A 23,011-nucleotide genomic window follows, 5' to 3' on the forward strand; every position below is an offset into this window, starting at 1 on the left:
TGGGTGATAGCGTGCTTCGGCATGCATTATCAAAATCGATTTATTTCAAATAAAATTGGGATTGAAAGGGTTTGAATATTTATTCAATTATTTCAGAGAAATGTGTGTCTTTCAAACCCATTTTGAATTAAAACATTTTTGTTGATGCTTCATCCAGCACCTATCAAGCTCATTATCTTCGACAACGATGGAACACTCATGGATACAGATTGGGTATTCGATGCCGCACACAAACAGTGCACTGGATTTGAGCAAACATGGGAGCTCAAGTCCAAGATCAATGGTAAGACTCCAATTGAAGCATGCAGGATTACATGTGAATACTATGGCTTAAAGGAATCCCCAGAATCTCTCTTACAACGTCGTTTGCAAATCGAAGATGAAAATTGGCCAAAAGTCCAATTAATGCCGGGTGCAATGGATATTGTTAACGAGTTCAAGAAGAGAGGTCTGAAAATGTCGATTGCAACTGCATCGACAAGAGATGGCTTTAACCTCAAAATTACAAATCATCAAGATTTGCTTTCCCTGATGGATGCTACTGTTGTAGCAGATGAAGTCAAGCATGGAAAGCCAGAACCAGATCTATTTCTGGCTGCTCTTGCCAAATTCCCTGGAATAAAAGCTGAAGAAGCACTTGTTTTTGAGGACTCACCTCTCGGAATAAAGGCGGCAAACCGCGCTGGAATGCCTTGTGTTTTTGTTCCAGATAAACATCTAAATATTGAGCAAACGATCAAAGACCACAATATTTGCCCAACTTGTGTCATTGAATCTTTTGCACATTTTGATTTTACAAAATTCAAATTTAATTGATTTTATTTGAAGAGAATTCTTAGCCTCGAAATATCAAATTCACTCCACAAAAAGTTCATAAAAATTATCATCTCATTATCATAACGTAATATTATTTTTTTTTCTTTTACAAAATTTTTATTATCAGAAACTATTCCAAAAGAAATTAAATTCAAAAGATTCAATAATAAAATTTCTTATTAAAATTGTAAAAAATGCTTTGAATTAGATAAAATAATGCGGTTGAAGATGATATATATTAAGAAAATAACCTTATATTTTCAAATTTTCGAAAAATAATTAAATCAAAATCAATTATCAAAATCATAAGGAATGTATGAGGATGTAATGTTGTAAACAGAAATTCATCAAAAGTGACACCTCAGAAAAGCTAAAATATTGAATTTTTGGAACTTTTGATAGAGCACGTTTTTAAATATTAATTAAAGTCAATGTATATTTTGTAAAGATTCTTTTTAATAAAAAAATAAAATTTTGAAGAAGAACACAAAATCTTCTGAAAAATAATATCACATAAACTCATATTATTTTCTAATATATAACTATTTTATATAAAAATCAAATTCAATGATCTTAAAAGCGAAGGATAAACCTCAAAATTTACGAATATAATGAGTGGGAATATAATGCTTATCTATCATAAAACCATATGAAATATCAATTTTTGCTTTACGCCTAATTTTGACGACAATTAGCAAAAAATGTTAAATGTTAACACTCAGTCCATTTGAATATGAAAAATAAAATTGACTTTGATTAAATGTTTTTATTTATCATGCAATTCTTCTTGCTAATTGTCGTCAAAAATTAGGCGTAAAGCAAAAATTAATATTTCATATGGTTTTATGATAGATAAGCATTATATTCCCACTCATTATATTCGTAAATTTTGGGGTTTATCTTTCGCTTTTAAGATCATTGAATTTGATTTTTATATAAAATAGTTATATATTAGAAAATAATATGAGTTTATGTGATATTATTTTTCAGAAGATTTCATTCTATATGCCTATGAAAAGTACTCTCAAAACTAACTTTTTCCTAATTATAATTAAATCTAGAATATTGTATTATGCTTAGTATTATTTCATTTTTCTCATTCAATTTAGAATTTACAAATGTCAAAAAATTGAGAGCTGTCACTTTTGATGAATTTCTGTTTACAACAGTAATTAAGGGTGCCCTATAACGATAATGTAAACATCACAAAATTAATTTTATTAGAACTCGAATGAATGGATTATCCAGATTCTAGTTCTCAATATAATAGCCTTAAAAGTGCTTTTCTGAGGGTGGTCTATCGTCTATAGGGCACCCTTAAGAGGTATGAAAATTGATATTTCTAAAATAATTTTCATCATTTTATCAGAAATGAAGAAAACATCTTCGATATCATGATAAGTTTTCGATTTGTTTAGGATTTTTATGAATCAGAGATTAAAAAGAAGTATTTAAATCCAAAATCATAAAGAAATAAAAGATATTTTGTTTTAAATTACGAAGCGTATTTCTTGCATTACAAAGAATCTGATTGAACCGATTTAATTGATTGAACTGTAAAATAATATAAATTGAGAAAAAAAATGGTTTCTTTTTTCTACCATCACTAATAATTATATAACTGCATGACATTAAAGAGAAAATGATGATCTGTAATTAAAGGCTGGTGTTTTTTGGGGAAAAATAATTGATGAGAATTTAAAATTTTGACAGCGGTTAAAACTTCCAGCCAATCGTCTCTTCACAATTATATAAATTTTTAATTCAGGGAAAATGTAAACCATTTAAAATGCTTGCCGACAAAGAAGCCCCATCCCCAAACGAAAACCCTATCTTTTTCGACCTGCTTTCCAGGGAAGATAAGAGAGCTTATTCTACATTAAGGGCAGATCTCTGGAGTTTAGAGAATAAATTCAAGAGAAACAAAAGATTATCAAGTTTGCAAAAATCAATCGACCAAATTCGAGAATTTTGTATCAGAAATGATTCCGATGACTGGAAGAGATGTATGGTTTGTGGAATTGTATGGCTTGGTGATGATATAGCGATAAACATCAGGCAATTAAAATTGCTCGTTAACAAATGCAAGTCTTCAATCAATGGTGCATTACTAAAAATGGGATTTGAGTCATCTACAGCTAAGAACGATGGATTTAAGAAATTATTAGATTTTATGCCTTCTCTCCGTGGAAATTTCAGCGAACAGAGAATGTGGACTATTCGTAGAATGACTCCTTCGAACCCTGTTATGTTCACACCCATCCCACAGCATATTGAAGTTCCTCAATTTGGATTTGATCCGGCATTTTCACAAACACCTCAGCCATTACTCAAATTATGCCCTACACAATTATACAATAAGACTGTAGAAGTCTCCCAGCTATTTGGTACTCAGAATAATGAATTTGTTGTTAAGAATGAAGATCCTGTCAAAGTTAAGAAAGAGAAAAAGATTGTAGATGGTGTCGAAGTAGTTGAAGATTGCTGTTGCTGCTGCCCAGACCACTTAAATGAAGAAGACTTCGCTTTCGAAGAATTTAATGAGTTTGTCTATTTCTAATCAGACTCCCCTTTTGTTGTTAATCTAAATCCATAAAATATAATCATAATACTGTAAAATATGAAGAAAAAAAAAGATTTTCCATAATATTTTTGGATTTAGAAAATTTATAATAATTTACATCAATGTTGATTTTGAAAACAACATATATATTTGTAATCATGAAAAGGTTTTGAATAAAAAATATATTTTTCTTCAAATTTCTCAAGATTTAATTGTTTTGTTAAAAATATGACTAGTTAACAAACAAACATTTGTTTATTTACTCTATAATATTACAAACAAATTTAATTATTATATTCCTAAGTGGCTTTTAAGCTGTTGAAGATATTGTCCCGCTTCAACTGCCATAGCATTTGAGTATGTTTCGTTTTGGGAAAGGATTTTTAGTTTCTCAATAATTTGATTATTCAATTCTTGTGTTATCGGTTTTGAAACTTCATTTCTTTGCGAATGACAAATGTATTTGGTGAGCAAGCATGCTGCAATTAAAGTAAGATCATTGTTATCTGTATTAGTTGCAGAAAGTATCAGATTCAGTGTTGCGTTTTGATAGTAATGCGGAAATCTGATTTGCTGAAGTAATATTGATGCATTATCAAGGATTATACCGTATCTAAGCAATGCTAATTGATATTCTGCTGAAGCTTCGAAATAATTTATTTTTGAAATGTTTTCTTCAGTAATACTTGATACTATTGGATTCAATTTCTCGAAACTGATTGACATTAATTCTTGATCGTAGAAAATACCGACAAAAGCGAAAAATCTAATCTGATCTTCAGTAAAAATTGGGGAGTCTGATTCTAGAATGCTTGGCGCAAGCTGTGAAACAAACTCTTTCGAGCATGAATTATATGCTATTGCTTTTTCTACTGTTTGAACAATTTTACTCAAAAATCCTGAATGAAGGTCTTGAGATACTTCTATTAATAATGAAAGAGCACGATCTATGTTTGCATTTGTTCTTTCGCATATGGATGTCAAGCACTTTATGATTCCATCAAAATATTCTGGTTGAATATTTGGTAAAATATTGATAATCATATCTAAAACTTGGTCAACGTTTTGATTTGTTATAAACTGTGATAGTTCTTCAAGTGAATATGTTGATATTAAGTTGAAAATGTAATTTTCAACAAAACTTTGGTCAAATTGATCATAATAGGTTGATACAAGGGAAACTATGGCATTGTTTACCTGGTCAGATGATATTAATGAAATGATTCTCTGTTGTAACCTTTCAGTCAATTCAATTGAAATAATTTTTCTTATCTGGATAAAATCTTCTGCAGCATATTCTAAGACGTATGATGGACAATCTTCTAATGAGCATATATCCATGGAAAGATAAATATTTGGAACTAATTCATTTTGAACTTTTTCTCTGTGTATTTCTAACGTTGTAGTAAGCATTGATATGATATAATTAATCGATATAGACCAGCTTTGGTCGAATTGTGTAAATGATTGGAGCATTTCATTTACTTTATTATTAATTTCTAAAATATATTCTAAAGTATCTTGTGGAACAGCTTCACATATTGTAGATGCAAGGTAAGCCCCATGTGATTGCAGTTCAATATCAGCTGAATTAATCAATTGTTGAACGTATTCGTGTTGAAATTGAAGCATTTCATTGGAAAATGACTTCATGAAATAAAATCCGCTTTGAATAACGTGCGACATTACATTAAACAGCATTGTAGAAACGTCAGGAGATAATAAAACATCTAATTTTGGATATGTTTCTGTAACATCTCCAATGAAATATTGAATATGTGTTGAAACATTAGAAATAAGTTCACATGCTGATGTAAGAATCTCTTCATCAACATTTAAACTGAATAATGAGAAGATTTGTGAAATTAAATTACTCATCATTACAATCGTTTGCGGAGATGAGTTAATAATCATATCAATACAGTTAATTCCTGTAAATACTTGAAGTGGAGATTCAGAATTCATGATATTCGTTAATGTTTCCATGAAAAAATCTGAACAAGCGTTAATTAAACCAGGAGAATGACTAATTAGCAAAGAAAGAGCGTATATTCCTGTAGAAAGCTTCATTTCGTTTTCTAGTTCAATAGCTTCTTCGATATAATTGACAAATAATTCTAAAAATAAAGATTGTTCATATTTTGGATAAATCCATGCTAATATGCAATCAATAGTATGAAATATATCAATTGATAGGTATAAATTATCATTCATAATTAATTCTGATGATTTCAGTGCATAAATTATTTTATCTTTGATTTGATCAATACTTAGTTGTCCGTTAACAATTGCATACTCATATGGAATGAGAAAATATGGTAGAGAAGCTGTATCACAATTAACTTTCAAAAAGAAAGTTAAATTCATGTTAACAAGAGGAGTAAAACCATTGTTGATTGCAAAACTCAAGCTTGACCATATTTTTAGATATATGTTCCATAGTTTCAGACTTGGGTTGTATATTTCTTCTCTCAATTTTAAAACAATTTTGTTTTGTAATGCAGAATCTGCAGTTTCAAGGTCATAAGCGTTCAGAATTGAGAATATGCAATATACGTAGTATGAACGACGAAAAGAACGATTGATTGCGAAATTACCCATGAAAACTAAAATTGTTTCGATACAATTTGAGTAAATTGAAAGTAAGTTATCATATGATGTTGATGATAAGTATTCTGGTAATATCACAAGCTGAATAAATGGTGGAAATGTAAAAATATCGATTGATAAATTATTAATTAGAAATATAATGGATGGTAATGCATGAACGATGTTATCTTCGTTTAAAAAGTCTGCTTCTAGTATTTCACTTAAATATTTAATGAGTGCTTCGAATAAATTTTGGAGGCCATCAATATTCGAGCTAAATGAATCAAATTTTTGAGACAAATATGGGCGCAATTTGATAAGTATGAGTTGACGAAAGATTTCTTGCGATGGTGATTGAATTTCCTGGATTATTAAATCTAAATTATTGGGATCTTGAAAGAAGACTTCAAATTCTTGTGTAGAACCTTGCCTTGCATCATTATCTGATCCAAGTGCAGTTGAAATTATATCTTCTAATGATTTCTGATCCATTCACTACAAAAGATTTTGAAATTGAAGACGTGCATTTCAAAAATCTTCAAAATTTCATGACTAAAAAAGAAATATGAAAGTATTATATCAAAAATTTAGTTATATGCCTCATACTCTATTATATAAAAGTATTTAAAAAAGAATTCATCTAAATCAAATTGGATGAAATTTTAAAAAATGGAGATTTGTATTTAAAATTTTTTATATTTAGTCTAACGAATAAAAAAAAGTAATATTTAGTTTAAACGAATTCCTCAGGGATCAAAAGTGGGTCAGCATCTTCATCAGTCAATTCAATCTGTGTCTGTGGTGGGTTCCTGAAGTAGTACTTGATTCCTGCGTAGAGAGCAACAATAACAATAACGCTAATAACAAGTGCTAAAATATATTTGCTGAATGCTGTTGTAACAACAACTGTCTTTCCATTTCCACTTGAATCAGATGATTGTTCTGTATTTCCTGATTCATCTTCTTCTGGTGGTTCAATGTCTGGAATCTTTGGTTCATTATCTGACTTTGATTCTGATGGTGTTGCTGTTGGAGTTGCTGATGGTATCTCTGATGGTGTCTCTGTTGAATTAGTTGTTGTAGGTGTAGAAGTTGGAGTTGCTGTTGGTGTTTCTGTTGGAGCAGCTATTGAATTAGTTGTTGTAGGTGTAGAAGTTGGAGTTGCTGTTGGTGTTTCTATTGGAGATGCTGTTGAATTAGTTGTTGTAGGTGTAGAAGTTGGAGTTGCTGTTGAATTAGCTGTTGGAGTTGCTGTTGGTGTTTCTGTTGGAGCAGCTGTTGAATTAGTTGTTGTAGGTGTAGAAGTTGGAGTTGCTGTTGGCGTTTCTATTGGAGATGCTGTTGAATTAGCTGTTGGAGTTGCTGTTGGTGTTTCTATTGGAGATGCTGTTGAATTAGTTGTTGTAGGTGTAGAAGTTGGAGCAGCTGTTGAATTAGTTGTTGGAGTTGCTGTTGGTGTTTCTGTTGGAGCAGCTGTTGAATTAGTTGTTGTAGGTGTAGAAGTTGGAGTTGCTGTTGAATTAGCTGTTGGAGTTGCTGTTGGTGTTTCTATTGGAGCAGCTGTTGAATTAGCTGTTGGAGTTGCTGTTGGTGTTTCTGTTGGAGCAGCTGTTGAATTAGTTGTTGTAGGTGTAGAAGTTGGAGTTGCTGTTGGCGTTTCTATTGGAGATGCTGTTGAATTAGCTGTTGGAGTTGCTGTTGGTGTTTCTGTTGGTGCCGGTGAAGGCTTTGGTGTAGTTGCGGATGGTGTTGGAGCTGGAGTTTTAGTTGCATTTGTAGATGGTGATTGGTTTGTTGATTGTGTAGATGATGTTGAAGATGACTGATTGTGGTCTCCTGCGTCTTCCGTTGAAGTTGTATTTGTATTTTGTTGAGTGTTAGTTTCGATTTTCGTTGAATTTGTTTCAGAATTGGAATCTGTTGATGGTTCTGGAGTCTGTAATGCACTGCTACTATTTGGTTGGTTTTTATTTGTATCTTCTAAAGGTAAATGTTGAATCTTTTTTAAATTTTGAGGAATCGAATTTGAGTTTAGTTTTGACATTGTTTCCTGGTTGTTTCCATATTCGACCTCTTCTTTTACATTAAATGTCCTGAATATGCCAAGGCATAAAACTAACAAAAACATTATAAAAATGTATAAAAAGTGACACTACGTTCGAATAATCTTATATATTCCGTACTTTCACAATAATTGAGATGGTTTCTGAAGATAAACGGGAAGATTAATAAACATTGACAATTCATTACTGACACCGAAGAGAAATTGTTTCAAGTTTTCGTATAGTCCTCTGCGTTTTGAGCTATTTTTGGTTGAAAAATAAAAATGGGTCGAATTGAAATTTTGAATGATCATTGTAAATTTTTAAAAATTTTTTTGTCTTGGCATTGGAGATATTATAATTAGAAGAACCTATTGCTGATAAATCAAATGTTGGATATTATTTGAATAGTGGACGATGATTCAAAGTTCTTTTTTTAATAAATTGTAGCATACGAACTGAAATTATCGAGCATTGAACAATCTTGAGATGTTCTGCAAGTTATATTGGTTTATATTGTGCAATTGAGCTGAATTATATTAGTATACTGAGATAAATAAACAAATGTAAGATATCTAAATATAATATTTTTATTTTTTCTAATTATGTTAATAAAATGATGTTTATTTTCCAATGTCAATATTGAATATAAAGAAGGTTCTTGATATTATTCTAGATTCAAGGAAAATTTTAAAATTTTTGAAAAATATGTTTAATTTAAGGAGACTAAGTGGTGTGATATCAGCTATTCCAAATGTTGGTATTGTAGAATACACTTGACTTATGTTCGATTTGAAAATAAATTTGAAAGTTCAAAAATTATGCAGAAATGAATAATATATTATGTTTATAGGCTAACGAGTGTAATAAACAGAAATTCATCAAAAGTGACAGCTCTCAATTTTTTGACATTTGTAAATTCTAAATTGAATGAGAAAAATGAAATAATACTAAGCATAATACAATATTCTAGATTTAATTATAATTAGGAAAAAGTTAGTTTTGAGAGTACTTTTCATAGGCATATAGAATGAAATCTTCTGAAAAATAATATCACATAAACTCATATTATTTTCTAATATATAACTATTTTATATAAAAATCAAATTCAATGATCTTAAAAGCGAAGGATAAACCTCAAAATTTACGAATATAATGAGTGGGAATATAATGCTTATCTATCATATAACCATATGAAATATCAATTTTTGCTTTACGCCTAATTTTTGACGACAATTAGCAAAAAATGTTAAATGTTAACACTCAGTCCATTTGAATATGAAAAATAAAATTGACTTTGATTAAATGTTTTTATTTATCATGCAATTCTTCTTGCGACCAAAGATTTGAATAAAAGTTCAAAAAATAAGAGAGAAAGGGACAGACTAGCCCATTGTCACTTTTTAATTTAGCAAATGAACGCTTATGGAGTGGAGTTTTTGGGTAAATCTGATTTGCTTATAAATGAAATAAAATCAAAAGAAACCATATTGGCATTATATTATGCAAAAATAAATGATCTTACTTAGTACTTTTAAAGTTAATTTCAGAAAAAATTTGACACAATGGTATCCGGCACATACAAGTGGTGTACAACCAAAATATAAGTTGGTTTAAACATATATTGCTATATCTCATGATCTTACTTAGTACTTTTAAAGTTAATTTCAGAAAAAATTTGACACAATGGTATCCGGCACATACAAGTGGTGTACAACCAAAATATAAGTTGGTTTAAACATATATTGCTATATCTCATGATCTTACTTAGTACTTTTAAAGTTAATTTCAGAAAAAATTTGACACAATGGTATCCGGCACATACAAGTGGTGTACAACCAAATCTTCGACTCGATGAACTTGTCATCGAGTTATATTCCAGTGTTGTTCCTTCATTCCTGATTAAGTTGCAAATTAAAGGTCTGGATTCAGAGAGAAGTGTTAAAGTTATCAAAAAAGTCACAAGAGATTTCGAAGAAATGACACAATTTAAAAAAGTCGAATGCATCAGTATGCTTGAAGCTGTTCAGAAAGGTCCGAAAAATGATACACTTGATCCCAACATTGTTTACTCAACATTAAAAATATTATTGCAAAGAAAACATTTGATTTAATAAACATTTAATTTATTATAATTAATTTTTTATTACAGTATAGTAAAAAATGCTATAAATAAATTATTATATTTTATTAAAATGTGACTTTTAATAGTAAGTGAATAAAATAAATCAGGAATTGGGAAAGAAATAAGGTTAATTAAAAATAATGAAAATTACAAGTTTAAGGTTAATGAAAAAGTGACAATGGGCGAGTTTGTCCCCCACTCAAAATAAAATTGACTTTGATTAAATGTTTTTATTTATCATGCAATTCTTCTTGCGACCAAAGATTTGAATAAAAGTTCAAAAAATAAGATAGCTTAAAAAATAATATACGGTAGTGTTTACTAATAGATGAATAGTATATAAATTCTATTAAAATGGATTTGATCCAAAAAAATATAAAACCAAAAATAATTGTTATAATTTAAATGAAGAAGTAATTTAAAACGATTTTATTTATGATCAAATTTTATATATTATTTTGGATCAAATCCATTTTAATAGAATTTATATACTATTCATCTATTAGTAAACACTACCGTATATTATTTTTTAAGCTATCTTATTTTTTGAACTTTTATTCAAATCTTTGGTCGCAAGAAGAATTGCATGATAAATAAAAACATTTAATCAAAGTCAATTTTATTTTTCATATTCAAATGGACTGAGTGTTAACATTTAACATTTTTTGCTAATTGTCGTCAAAAATTAGGCGTAAAGCAAAAATTGATATTTCATATGGTTATATGATAGATAAGCATTATATTCCCACTCATTATATTCGTAAATTTTGAGGTTTATCCTTCGCTTTTAAGATCATTGAATTTGATTTTTATATAAATAGTTATATATTAGAAAATAATATGAGTTTATGTGATATTATTTTTCAGAAGATTTTGTGTTCTTCTTCAAAATTTTATTTTTTATTAAAAAGAATCTTTATAAAATATACATTTACTTTAATTAATATTTAAAAACGTGCTCTATCAAAAGTTCCAAAAATTCAATATTTTAGCTTTTCTGAGGTGTCACTTTTGATGAATTTCTGTTTACAACACGAGTAAAATCTACTAAGTTTACATCGAAAACGAAAAGACATCCCATCATATCATTGCGTGAGGGGAATACTGAAGAAAATTTGACATTTTTTGGAAAATTAAAAAAGAAATATTGTTTGTGAATCACTGATTGAAATTTATTATAAAAATGAAATTGATTGAAATGATCGAATTCCGCTTTTAGAACAATTGAATTTTGAAAGCGTTCACAAAAAAATTGCCACAAATTTAAATTCCGATAACATTTCGATAATTGAATTCAAATTTCAGTTTGATTTTACATTGAAATTTTATGATTTTAAATATAGGTTGCAAATTTGTTTTTAACTGATTGTGAAAAAAAGGGGATAGCAAATTTTTTTTGGTAATAAATTTTTGATATATGATTCGTCGTTCCATTAGTGAAAACATATATCAGTGAAAATCGGATTCTTCGATAAGAAATAGCGGATTTTTTACATTTTGTAATGTTTATATTCAAAATCATATATATAAATGAGATATGCTAAAATAAAGTAAAAAATTTTAGTTGCTCAATTTATTAATTCGGAAGATGTGCCAAAATTGAAAATGAATAAAATTACTAGAAGGTTCATTTAATCAAAGGCGTTTACGAGTAAGCATTTAATCTCAATTTGATTATCGGATAATTTGACATGATCGAAAATCAATTTTGAGATCAAAAACATCTTTTAAGTTAATACTAGTTTCTAAATATTGATTTTAGATCGTTTTGAAAATTTTTCTTTCTTTTGATCATGAGTCAAAAATCGATTTTAATAAGATATTTAAAATCAATTTATAATATACATCCGATTTTGTGGGATAAAAATCTCTAAAATTTTTACAAATCAAAAAAATGAAATGAAATCGATCAGTTAACGACTACTTCTAATTATGATCACCATCCAAATTCCAATAAATTTCCCAGCTAAATTTTTTGAATTATTACTCAAAAATTTCAAACCGTTTTATTAGAGAAATGGATGATGAAGAAATCACCTGCATCCCTATAGGAAACTATATCCTTCGACAACGTATTGGAGAAGGTGCGTTCTCGTCTGTATGGACTGCAGACTCGAAAAAAACTAACTCGACTGTAGCTGTTAAAGTGATCTCAAAAAAGACACTTGAAGCGCCAGACATGTTTACTAGATTCAAAAGAGAAATCTCACTCCTTCAGCAAAACAACCATCCGTTTATTATGCATTTTTTCGAAATGTTAGAAGATGAAAAAAATTATTACGTTATAATGGAATATGCAGATAATGGTGACTTTGAAACATTTCTAGAATCCAAGATGACACTTCCTGAAAACATGAGCAGGTTCTTCCTCGCAGAGATGGTGCTTGCACTTGATTACCTTCATAATGAGCGTAGAATTGCTCACAGAGACCTTAAACCTCAAAACATCCTATTAGACAGATACAATAACATCCGAATCAGCGACTTTGGTCTTAGTAACACTTTTTCCGACTCGAACCCAACAATGACGTCGAATTGTGGTTCGCCTGCTTTCGTTGCACCAGAAGTTGTGAACGGACAGCCTTATAACAAATCCGCTGACATTTGGAGCCTCGGTGTAATATTTTATAGAATGGTTGTTGGTAATTTACCGTTTCAAGGTCCCGATGTCAAAACCATCTTAATGAAGATTGTTTCTGCCGAGCCATACTACCCTCCTTCACTTTCACCAGATCTTAGAGATCTTTTACAGAAAATGCTTTGCAGAAACCCAGAGAAAAGAATTACAGCTAAGGAGATCAAAGCGCATCCATGGATAATACCAGAATTCGTCCAGGAATTATCCAATTCGATAGATTCACTTAGAGAAGCAACTTCAGACGCTTCTTCTCCAGTGGCTGAACGAGATGCTGTAATGCTGCAGAAAGCAAGAGAACAGCTCGTTTACGATCTTTGGGAACAAGTCCAAACTGCAAGAACTTTATTACCAACGGTAGTAGTTCACCAACCACCACATTCCCTTCCGTCGCCATCATTCCCTGTTAACATGACGAATAAGGCCTCCAGAATCCCTTCAAGTATGGATTTGAAATTGAAAGAGCCTCTTGCAAAGCCAATGAGCAGACAAATGAATAAGTCATCTGCTAATTTGTTCCCGAAGAAGAGAGTGCCAACGAAAGTGCCCTCTCTTCTCGTCTAATTCTTTGAGTGTTAGATATTAATGTTTGTATTTTTCGATTATTATTAAATTTTATATTATGCTTTCTATACATGTTTTCTCAAATTGTTCCCTCCTCTTTTATGCATAAAAATTTAATTTCATTGCAATAAAATGATTTTAAACTGGATTTGTATTGATAAATTATTTTATTGAGATGAAAATAGTTTGAATGAGAAGGTTAAAAAAGATATTTCATGATTCCGGTGATTATTGTCACATTTCCAAAATAATCGTCAATATTATTTTTGAGATGAGTAAAAAGAAAGCAACCAAAAAACCACCGACATTCGAATTTCCAGATTTCTATGACTATCCACCATTCTGGACTCTTCAAACAAATAGCCAGACTAAAAAGCAGCAGTTAGACCTTTGGGCGAGTTTTATTTGCGCATACACAAAGTTTTACAAAAAGACAGAAATTGATATGATTCAAGCCTTAGATGCACCATTATTCAATAACCAAAAATTGGGAAGAAGAGTTTCCCAACAGATGATGACAGAAATCATAGACTACATGGTTCAATCAGAGAATGCTAAATGGTTAGAAAGTACAAAAACACGTGCTAGAATCATTTGGAGAACTACTCAACAAATTGGAGACATGGTTCGCCAGTACTTAGACAATATTGGTTCTCTTAATACAATGATGACCTACGAAGAACTTATCAATGGCGATGAGACCGAAGGCGAGGGATTCCATGGATTAAGTGCAGACGAATTCCATGATGCAATGACTTTCATGGAGAGCAAGGGAAGGTGCAAGATTATTCCTGGTTCCAGTTTGGTAGAATATGGTGTTAAATTCTTTTAGGTTGTTCATAATTTAAAATACTAAAAATTACGAAAAAACGGAAAAATACATTTTTATTAAATTAATAGATCATCAACTACGACAATTTACATTCACAACTTCTTGAAATATAAAAATTCTACTGCAATTTTTTGTAGAAATGCTATAAAATCTAAAAATTAGATATATTTTTCTAATTTTCTTTAAAATTATATTTAGATTGTAGATGTGTTGAAACATAATTGAGTTCTAATCTCTATAACACGCATTTTATTATATCTAAACAAAAAAAAAATAAACAATTATTCTTCTAAAAACAAACATTGTAAAACTGTATGGATAATATCATTGTCATCATCATTATCGGTATCTATTGAATCAAGAGTCTCATGTACTCCTGCTTCTTCAAGGATATTTCTAAATTCTTCTAAAAAAACAGGATTTGATGTTGAAATATATGAATGAATATACTTCAAACCAGCAATAAGACATATTCCATTAGGAATCGACTCATAAACCTCTATAAGCTTATTTAAAGCCATTGCGAGTCCTTCATTTTCTTTTATTTGAAATCTCCAGAGATCAGGATTTCCGAATATTCCTGGGAAGTGCATCATAATTCCTGCCATTAGCTTTCCTACTTTGGTCGTCAATTTAAAGTTTCCGCTAAAAATTATTTGAATTAAATCTTCAAAAAATTCAAATGTGTCAAAGCATAAAACTTGATTTCCACATGCTTCGCTATCTACTTCGAGAAACTTTTCAAATAATTCCAAAGCAATAATTTTCAATTCATTATTTTCAGGAGAATTGGAGTTTTTTAGGTAATTACGAGCTACTGATGTCAGATTCTCATCGAATAGTCCGAAATTACCTGAAATATAAATGATTTTCAAACAATATTTATAATATTGTTCTCCGAAGTTTAAAACATTAAGAAAAGCAACTTCGGCGTCTTCGTCTTCGAAACTAGTAAGTCTATGTTCAAAAAGTGAATAAAGTAAAAAAGATCTTTCTTCTGGGAATTCTACTGATTCATTTGCAACTAAAGATAGTACAAACTGAATTCCATCACTTGTAATTTCATGTGCAAGAGGTGAATATGTATGATTAATGTCTGGATTCTCTGTATCGTCATCGACCAATATTAAACATGCGATTTTGATCATTAGATCAGCAAATTTAATAATGATCTTTGACAGAGGTAAAATGTCTGGTTGTAAAAAGATCTTATCTAATATGAATGGAAAATCTGGATTCATTGCTTCAATTGTTTCATCATTTATCAATGAGCAAATCAAGAGTATATGATTTTGTGCGAATTGCATATTGTCTGGTGTGAAGTTTTCGATTGAAATGAAAGAATTTGTAGAAAATTCAAGCATTTCCTTAGACACAACTTCTGGATATTTCAAACAGTATTGTGCCAATGTAATCATTGCATGAGAGAGTTGGTTCATGTCTGAACAGTAATTTTGCATACCGTCGAAAATTAATTGCGCAAAATTAAGTTCTTTAAGCGCATAATCAGTAATACCATAATGAATTTGGCAAAGATTATATATAAAATCAAGATTATCATCTAAATCATCAAAAAACGTATCATATCTAAGTTGAATCTGTTGAATAATAGCATTCTGTTGTTCTTCTGGGTTTAGTTCTCCTTTTAAATGAAATATATCTTCTATTTTAGATGGTTGTAAAGAATTATGTTCTTTATAATCATCATCCATGAAAAAAAGTGACCTTAGATTTTATAAATCTTGTCCATAAACAAGACAAAGTAAAGCATTTCTTGCACAAAGAACTGAACAGAATTCATTCATAATGAAATGTTGCTTCGCTTTTATTGATGTGAAGCACCTCGTCGTAGGACAAAAACAATTATCAATGATCAAACAGAGTTCAGCTAATAGAACAGTACCAAAATATTATCAAGGATATTTTAGAATTAATTTGTTCTAATGTTGATGGATATTCTCCACTTTGACAAAGAATTCAACATATCTTCATATTCAGGGTTTATTTCTTAGATCATAGTACCTACTGACTGTTTTAATAAACCACTTAATACTTATAATCTTTAAATTAAAGAAATTATTTTTATTTCGTGCCATTTAAAGTACTATTAACTTTTCTATGTATGAAATATGAGATACCTACTGTTATAAAAAGGAGATAACATAATCTTTTTATGTAGATCATTATTTTATTACAAAATATCTACCAAATATTATAATTCAGCTCTTAAAATGTAAATATAGTATTTCTGGCCCAATTCAAATATAATGGCTATTAAGACATTACTAAATTCGAATCTTAATTTTTCCAAAAAAATTTCAAAAATTCAAAAATGAATTGAAGTTTATTGAATTTCATGTTAAATTCTTGAAATTCGAAAAAATTTGGAAAATAAAACTTTTATATTTTAGCTTATATTATCAATTTGAATGGAAATCTTAGCAAAAACCTTCAGATATAAAGATATTTTTATTTAAACTAAAAAAACATTCATTTTTCTTTAGTCAGGGTAGTAACTTCAGGCAAACGTGCATTTCAAATGAGAATAATTACTTCAAATATTTGTATCAATTTCTTATTGAAGAACAAAAGAAGAAGTAAAAGCAACTTAATTAGGACTGTAATAATTTGAAATCAAAATACTATAAAAATTCTAATACAATCGCTTGTAAATCTAAAATGAACCTCAAATTATTTAGGAGAATTTCAAAATATACACATGTATATAAATAAATTGCCAACACATCAATGATTAAAGAAAGATTTTAAGTTAATTGGCTGGTGAACTCCAAAAAATTTGGGAATATTTAGAGTTTTAAGATTAGGTTATCAATAGTAATGATTTGTTCTAAGTAATTGAATTTTAAAGAGTTTTTGTAAGTTTAAGACTTAGAATTGATCCCAGGCCTTCTTGGATTTGGATAATTGAAGAATTTTGATAATATCTGCGCCTTTTATTAATAGAGGAATCGACAAATGCATCAAATACTAGCAGGTTGTGTTTTCGGATGCGTAGTACACTTGGTTTATGTTCAATGCGAATAAAACAACGAAAAATTTTGGGATTGAATAGTTGTAAAGTGAAATGGGTTGACCTTTTTTTTGGATGCCTATCGAGGTTACTGATCCAGCAGCTTTCCGTGATATGGTCCGTATGCTCTCAACTAACGTTGATGGTCGCCGTCCACTCTACCTTGCTCTCACAAACATCTCTGGTATTGGCCGCAGATTTGCATACGCTGTTGTTCGCCGCGCAGGCCTTGACCCACTCCGCCGTGCTGGTACACTCACACCAAAGGAGGAAGAACTCATCGTTTCAATCATCCAGAACCCAACTGAACACCAAATCCCAGTTTGGATGCTCAACCGTCGTTTCGACCGCGCTACAGGTCAAAACACTCACTGGGTTGCTACAGATCTCGGTGCTAACATTCGTGCTGAAATCGAAAGAATGAAGAAGATGCGTATGAAACGTGGTATCCGCCATGGTCTTGGTCTTAAGGTCCGTGGCCAGTGCACAAAGTCTACAGGCCGCCGCGGTGGTGCCCTCGGTGTCGAGCGCAAGAAAGATTAAAGCTTTTTTATTACCTTCTTCAAATCTACAATTATTATCCATATTATTGGGTAATACGAAATACTCTCATTATTCACACTACCATAATTTACATTCTCTAATATTCAGACAAATGGTTTTTAAATTATTTTGAAATTCTCCGTTTTCCCTTGCAATCCTTTGCAATGAAAACTAACTGTGTGCTCATGGAGAATACTTTTGTACTATTTTATATAAATTCGAAAATTTATCTGTTAATTAGCAAAAAATCGACCATTATTCTATTGTGGAAAGAATTATGTTTTGCCAAGATATCATTCAATTAACTTGAATCAATGTGATTTATGTTGGATAATGATATTCTTAACTCAAATACATGGTAGATACGAAATTTTTAGCTAAGCAAGCCCTATAAGATGAGGTGTTACATTTTCTTCTATCTATCAACAAGGTTAATTTCATTCATTTCGTTTTTTTTTTGATTTGTTTTTCAATGGCTCTCAAAACTTAGAAAAAGCTTATTGTCCTGATATCTAATCGAACAAACGACAATTTTATCAATACAGACAGACTCGTAATAATTGGCAAATTTGACACTTTTGAATAAATATGCTGTATGAAGCTATTAATTTAGCTTCTACAGAATATTTAGCAAAGCCAAATGATTCTACTCAAGCAAGTTTCTTTGATGCAATAGATAAAATACCAGAAATCTTTTCAAAATCAACAGAATCGTTTGGAACAAAGCTAACGAAACTTAAAAATTCGCAATTCTTTTCTGCAATATATCAAATGCTGAAAAGTAAAATTAGTGATAATCAGCAATTGCAATTACTCAAATTAATGGATTTTTTAATTACAACGGCTTCGAAAAAAGAAGATATAGAATTCATATTTAGCAATGATCTGATAAATACAATAATATCCTGCAAGTTCAACTGGTCTTTGCAAGATAATTTATTAGCTTACACTTCATTTCTCAAAAACATTGCAACTAAACTTCCAACAATGAACGTTAATTACATATTTACACAATATCCATACTCATTACCATTATATTTGTATTCCACAATTTTTTTGACAAATCCTGATTCAATTGTCGTTTCTGCTGCAAGATTCGTGATCCTACAACTTTGTAATCTTAAAAATCCAGAGATTAATGACTATATCGACTATCATATCCCTACACAACAACTAGAAAAATTAGTATCAATCGATGAAATAGAATCTATCGATTATATTATAGATTTACTACGTGTAGCACCACTGAGATTTACTAAATCCATAGAGAAATACGTTAAAAACAAATTAAATTCTTCTGGACCGGAATACATGGTAATTTGTTTCCAAAACTTCATGGATTCGCCTCTAAAGTCAATGATCATACAAACATTGAACGAAAAACTGTTGCAATATGATTATTCTCAAATTTTAAATCTCGGAATTTTATTATATTCAGTGGAAAACAAATATATGACTCTAGATACCGCAATACAGCTAGGATTTATTGCTATTGAGAAGTTCGAATTCGTTCAATTGTTTGCTCCGATAACTTTGTTAAATCCTAAGCCTCTGGTTTCCGAAATTCTTATTAAACTATCCACAACGAGATTTAACGCTCTTGTACTTACCATTTGCCTTAAAATTTGGGAAAAAATTTACAAAAATCAGCCTTTCTTTTTGTATGACATTTTACAGGCCATCGTTAAAGAGATGAAGAAGAACTTATCAATGAAACTCGTGAGAGCATTCATTGAACGTGAAGAAGTCAATATTAGAACAGATTTGAATTTTATCAAAGAAAATGTTAATTATCCGGATTACAATTGGAACAGCGGTAACCTTGCTCCACTTATAGATGTCCTTTTAGCCCTACAGCTTTCTATTTCTCGTTGGACGAAGATTCCGATTTCATTTCAGTTCCCAGAAATAAATTTCGAGATTCCTGAGATAAGTTTCTCAACAAGCACAAATAACTCAATCACCATATCATCAAGTTTTCTTTCTATTGACAACACAAAAATAGAATTAATGAGATTTGATGTAAAACAAGGTAAAACAAAGAGGAATTTGGAGTTAGTCATTTTTGATAGGAAGAAATTCGGAAGTTTGGAGAAGAAATCCAGGGAAATCGAGTTTGAAACAACAACTATCGCAGAACAGTTTGTTGAAGAAGTAGAAAAGCGTCAATTGAATAATATACGAGTTCTTTTAGCTGGATATGGATGCTGAAATAATCGGATTTTATATTTTGTTAATAAATTATGTTTATTTATTTAATTTATTGATTTTTTACCTTCACAGCACTTCAATTCTTCTTGTGAATGCATTCAATGTTTGTAGGCATGCTAGTAATGGTGAGTATTTGCTGCTATAAATAAATTAATTTAAAATGTTTCTTATTTAAATATTAGTATTAAGGCATACAATTATGCTTTGCGTGTATGCATGCATGTATATTGATACTAGCCAATTTCCGATCAAGATAAAAATTTGAATCTCGTCTTGGCGTTCAATATGTCCGTGTTGAGTTTCTAAACACAGACATTACATATAGACAAAATATTTAATAATGGACATTAAACCCTTCTAAATTTATGTCTTCATTTATTATCTTGGACATTTATAAATAAATTTGCCTAATTCTTGCGACCCATAGAATAACATTTAAAATCAAGCAAGTTAAAATTCCATATGAGCCTTTCCTATTTGATTTCAATTCGTTTCCATAAATTTTATAAAAATTTTAATGGAAAATTAACAAAATGCTTGCATAGGAGATGATTGGAAATTTTGAATTATAAATATTATCGTCAACGATCATTGTTTATATCGAGAAAAATTTTTATATAAATTTAAGAACAAATTGAATGCTGATTCATTTTTCTTCCGATCGAAAAAAAAATTTTACATCGCTTCACAATTTGTTCGGATCTGAAAATATAATATACTAATAATATCATTACAATGAGATTGATAAACAAACTTTGCGTAAAGATGATGCAGATTGGCGAAAGATCATCATCATAACGCAAACTTTCGTCATTTTTTCAAATCTTGAAGATTTTAAATAAATTTAAATATTCATCATCCATATAATCATTTCCATCTGATGACAAAAAATAACGAGAGGTTTATGTCCATTGAAATTTTTGAATCAATCATAATTTCTGATTAATGGGAGGAGAAGGCTCAGTTCCAGTCTGTAGAGTTGCTAGTATTCATGAATTTATGGAAGGATGCGAGAGCCCTATCCTCAGAAGCACAGCAGTCAATCCAAAATGCAGGGGCTCAATTTCTGGACGTTTTCCTATTCAACAGAATTCACGTACTCCAGCTGAAGTTTTGGCAACAAGTGCCAGACTTCATGGAAAGAGACCATATCTTGGTGAACGAATAATCGATATCAACGGTAATTATGGAAGTTACAAATTTATCAGTTTCTCTGATGCTCTTAGTCAGACGCAAACCTTCGCTAAAGGACTAAGTACAATAGGTGTTACAAAAGGTTCCTACGTCGGTCTGTTTTCAGATAACTGTGCCCTTTGGCAAATCTCATTTTTTGCTATTAACATGCTCCAAGCCATTTCGATCCTAGTTTCGGATTCCCTTGCTTTAGAAAGAACGTTTTCTATCTTTAATGAAACGAAATGTTCGATCATGATCGTAAGCAAAGATAAGTTTGAGACTCTCATGAAATATCTTCCAAATATGCCTCATGTCAAGAAAGTTATTATTCTTAATAGCGAGATTCCTCTTGAAAATCCTCATCCTGAGGTTAATTTCTATTCATATAACTCGCTCTCCAAGTCCGCTGCGACCGTTGAGTACAAATTTGGTCAGCAGAATCCAGATGACGACGCAGTGATCATTTTTACAACAGGAACGACCGATAAACCAAAAGGTTGTATTTTATCCAACTCGAATTTGATTGCAGGAGCTTCAGGATTCTCAGATCTTGCATATTCCATTGGATATGGCGATTATTACATCTCTTATATGCCTCTAACCCACATTTATTCCCTTAATGTTGAACTTTGCATGCTTGCACAAGGAGCAGCCATCGGTTACTATACAGGATCGACCAAGAACCTGTTAGAAGACATCAAAGTTCTCAGACCAACCATTATTTGTGGTTATCCCCGCTTATGGAACAAGATATGCAATTCTATTAAGGAATACATTGATAACTGCAGCTTTTTGGAGAAGTATTTATACAAACTTACCATTTCTCATAAGCATCGTGCATTTAATAACAATCCAAACCCTTCTATTTTATTAGATAATCTTATTCTTCCGAAAGTCAACAGTTTCCTCGGATCTCGCGTCAGATTGATTGTTAGTGGCGGTGCACCGCTTAAACCAGATGTTTACGACTACTTAAGAGCAGTTATTACTCCAAATATTGTTCAAGGCTACGGAATGACCGAATCGAGTGGCTGCATCTCAGTACAAGACCCAAGGATGGCAAGCAACATCGGATCAGGCATCATTTCCCCATGTTGCGAAGTGAAATTAAGATCTGTCCCAGGAATGATGTATAATCCACAGGGAAAGCCACGAACAGGCGAGATACTTGTCAGAGGACCAAATGTCTTCAAAGGATACTTCAACGACGAGAAAAGCACGAAAGAAGTTTTATTAGAAGGCGGATGGCTTTGTACGAGTGATATCGGATTGATTACTGAGTCTGGAGAGATACAAATCATCGACAGAATCTCCAATTTCATCAAACTCAGTTCCGGTAGATATATCTCAATTCAAACAATGACTTCTATCATGGAATCCGTGGAAGGAGTCAAAGGAGCATATGTATACGCTGATTCCCATAGCGATAAGCCGATCGCTGTCATTTCTCCATCGAAATTGTACGCAACTCTTTGGAAAGGAAAAGGAATCAAAGATTTATCGAGATGTGAAGAAGCATGTGATGAAATGAAGAATAGAATCAATAAAAGAATGGAACAACTTCATTGTTCGAAATGTAACTTACTTTCGAAAGTTATCATCATTGAAGACGAAATTTCCCACAAATTCGATCCAAATAATCCTTGCCAGCTTCAATACAATGATATAAGAAAGCTTTATCAAGATAGAATTCTTGAATGCTTGTAATTTCATATATTTTTTATTTGTTTTTTATTAGTAAATGTTTTATGTGCGTATTTTAAATATTTTTCATAACACAAACATCAAATCAGCAAAATTAGATTTTCAATCTAAAATCCTTTTCCTTCGCAAAGTCTCTTATTCAAAATTTTGATAGAGATTCACTTAAGATTGAGCAGAAAA

At 30.7% G+C, this 23,011-nt stretch overlaps 10 protein-coding genes across 10 annotated transcripts, besides 6 other annotated features; 7 read left to right on the forward strand and 3 right to left on the reverse strand.

Annotated features, from left to right (window-relative positions):
* Positions 1–140: 140 nt before the first annotated feature.
* TVAGG3_0975060 (pseudouridine 5'-phosphatase protein) lies at positions 141–897 on the forward strand (the record flags this gene model as incomplete). Its single annotated transcript, XM_001323886.1, has 1 exon — positions 145–816. One exon carries the CDS (start codon positions 145–147, stop codon positions 814–816), a length of 672 nt encoding a protein of 223 aa, XP_001323921.1.
* Positions 898–1,144: 247 nt separating this feature from the next.
* Positions 1,145–1,182: a mobile genetic element.
* Positions 1,183–1,949: 767 nt separating this feature from the next.
* Positions 1,950–1,984: a mobile genetic element.
* Positions 1,985–1,993: 9 nt separating this feature from the next.
* Positions 1,994–2,133: a mobile genetic element.
* A 468-nt stretch (positions 2,134–2,601) lies between these two features.
* TVAGG3_0975110 (transcription-initiator DNA-binding domain ibd family) lies at positions 2,602–3,518 on the forward strand (the record flags this gene model as incomplete). The annotated part of the gene is made up of 1 exon (XM_001323885.1): positions 2,606–3,376. One exon carries the CDS (start codon positions 2,606–2,608, stop codon positions 3,374–3,376), a length of 771 nt encoding a protein of 256 aa, XP_001323920.1.
* Positions 3,519–3,670: 152 nt separating this feature from the next.
* TVAGG3_0975120 (armadillo (ARM) repeat-containing protein family) lies at positions 3,671–6,460 on the reverse strand (the record flags this gene model as incomplete). Its single annotated transcript, XM_001323884.1, has 1 exon — positions 3,671–6,460. The coding sequence occupies one exon, from the start codon at positions 6,458–6,460 to the stop codon at positions 3,671–3,673; it is 2,790 nt and encodes a 929-aa protein (XP_001323919.1).
* Positions 6,461–6,644: 184 nt separating this feature from the next.
* Positions 6,645–8,106, reverse strand: TVAGG3_0975130 (uncharacterized protein; the record flags this gene model as incomplete). The annotated part of the gene is made up of 1 exon (XM_001323883.1): positions 6,702–8,096. The coding sequence occupies one exon, from the start codon at positions 8,094–8,096 to the stop codon at positions 6,702–6,704; it is 1,395 nt and encodes a 464-aa protein (XP_001323918.1).
* A 768-nt stretch (positions 8,107–8,874) lies between these two features.
* Positions 8,875–8,911: a mobile genetic element.
* Positions 8,912–9,381: 470 nt separating this feature from the next.
* Positions 9,382–10,336: a mobile genetic element.
* Positions 10,337–11,131: 795 nt separating this feature from the next.
* Positions 11,132–11,169: a mobile genetic element.
* Positions 11,170–12,152: 983 nt separating this feature from the next.
* On the forward strand, positions 12,153–13,334 carry TVAGG3_0975170 (protein serine/threonine kinase protein; the record flags this gene model as incomplete). Its single annotated transcript, XM_001323882.1, has 1 exon — positions 12,153–13,334. One exon carries the CDS (start codon positions 12,153–12,155, stop codon positions 13,332–13,334), a length of 1,182 nt encoding a protein of 393 aa, XP_001323917.1.
* Positions 13,335–13,605: 271 nt separating this feature from the next.
* Positions 13,606–14,194, forward strand: TVAGG3_0975180 (protein transport to vacuole protein; the record flags this gene model as incomplete). Its single annotated transcript, XM_001323881.2, has 1 exon — positions 13,606–14,166. The coding sequence occupies one exon, from the start codon at positions 13,606–13,608 to the stop codon at positions 14,164–14,166; it is 561 nt and encodes a 186-aa protein (XP_001323916.1).
* A 253-nt stretch (positions 14,195–14,447) lies between these two features.
* TVAGG3_0975190 (uncharacterized protein) lies at positions 14,448–15,878 on the reverse strand (the record flags this gene model as incomplete). Its single annotated transcript, XM_001323880.1, has 1 exon — positions 14,448–15,878. One exon carries the CDS (start codon positions 15,876–15,878, stop codon positions 14,448–14,450), a length of 1,431 nt encoding a protein of 476 aa, XP_001323915.1.
* A 1,394-nt stretch (positions 15,879–17,272) lies between these two features.
* On the forward strand, positions 17,273–17,829 carry TVAGG3_0975200 (Chain S Ribosomal Protein S13p/s18e; the record flags this gene model as incomplete). The annotated part of the gene is made up of 1 exon (XM_001323879.2): positions 17,273–17,740. One exon carries the CDS (start codon positions 17,273–17,275, stop codon positions 17,738–17,740), a length of 468 nt encoding a protein of 155 aa, XP_001323914.1.
* A 485-nt stretch (positions 17,830–18,314) lies between these two features.
* Positions 18,315–19,958, forward strand: TVAGG3_0975210 (protein CLEC16A family; the record flags this gene model as incomplete). The annotated part of the gene is made up of 1 exon (XM_001323878.1): positions 18,329–19,951. The coding sequence occupies one exon, from the start codon at positions 18,329–18,331 to the stop codon at positions 19,949–19,951; it is 1,623 nt and encodes a 540-aa protein (XP_001323913.1).
* An 876-nt stretch (positions 19,959–20,834) lies between these two features.
* TVAGG3_0975220 (long chain fatty acid--CoA ligase family) lies at positions 20,835–22,883 on the forward strand (the record flags this gene model as incomplete). Its single annotated transcript, XM_001323877.1, has 1 exon — positions 20,897–22,834. The coding sequence occupies one exon, from the start codon at positions 20,897–20,899 to the stop codon at positions 22,832–22,834; it is 1,938 nt and encodes a 645-aa protein (XP_001323912.1).
* Between the last annotated feature and the right edge of the window lie 128 nt (positions 22,884–23,011).

The sequence above is a fragment of the Trichomonas vaginalis genome, chromosome I, assembly GCF_026262505.1.
Source record: "Trichomonas vaginalis G3 chromosome I, whole genome shotgun sequence".
In the NCBI taxonomy this organism is placed as follows: domain Eukaryota; phylum Parabasalia; order Trichomonadida; family Trichomonadidae; genus Trichomonas; species Trichomonas vaginalis.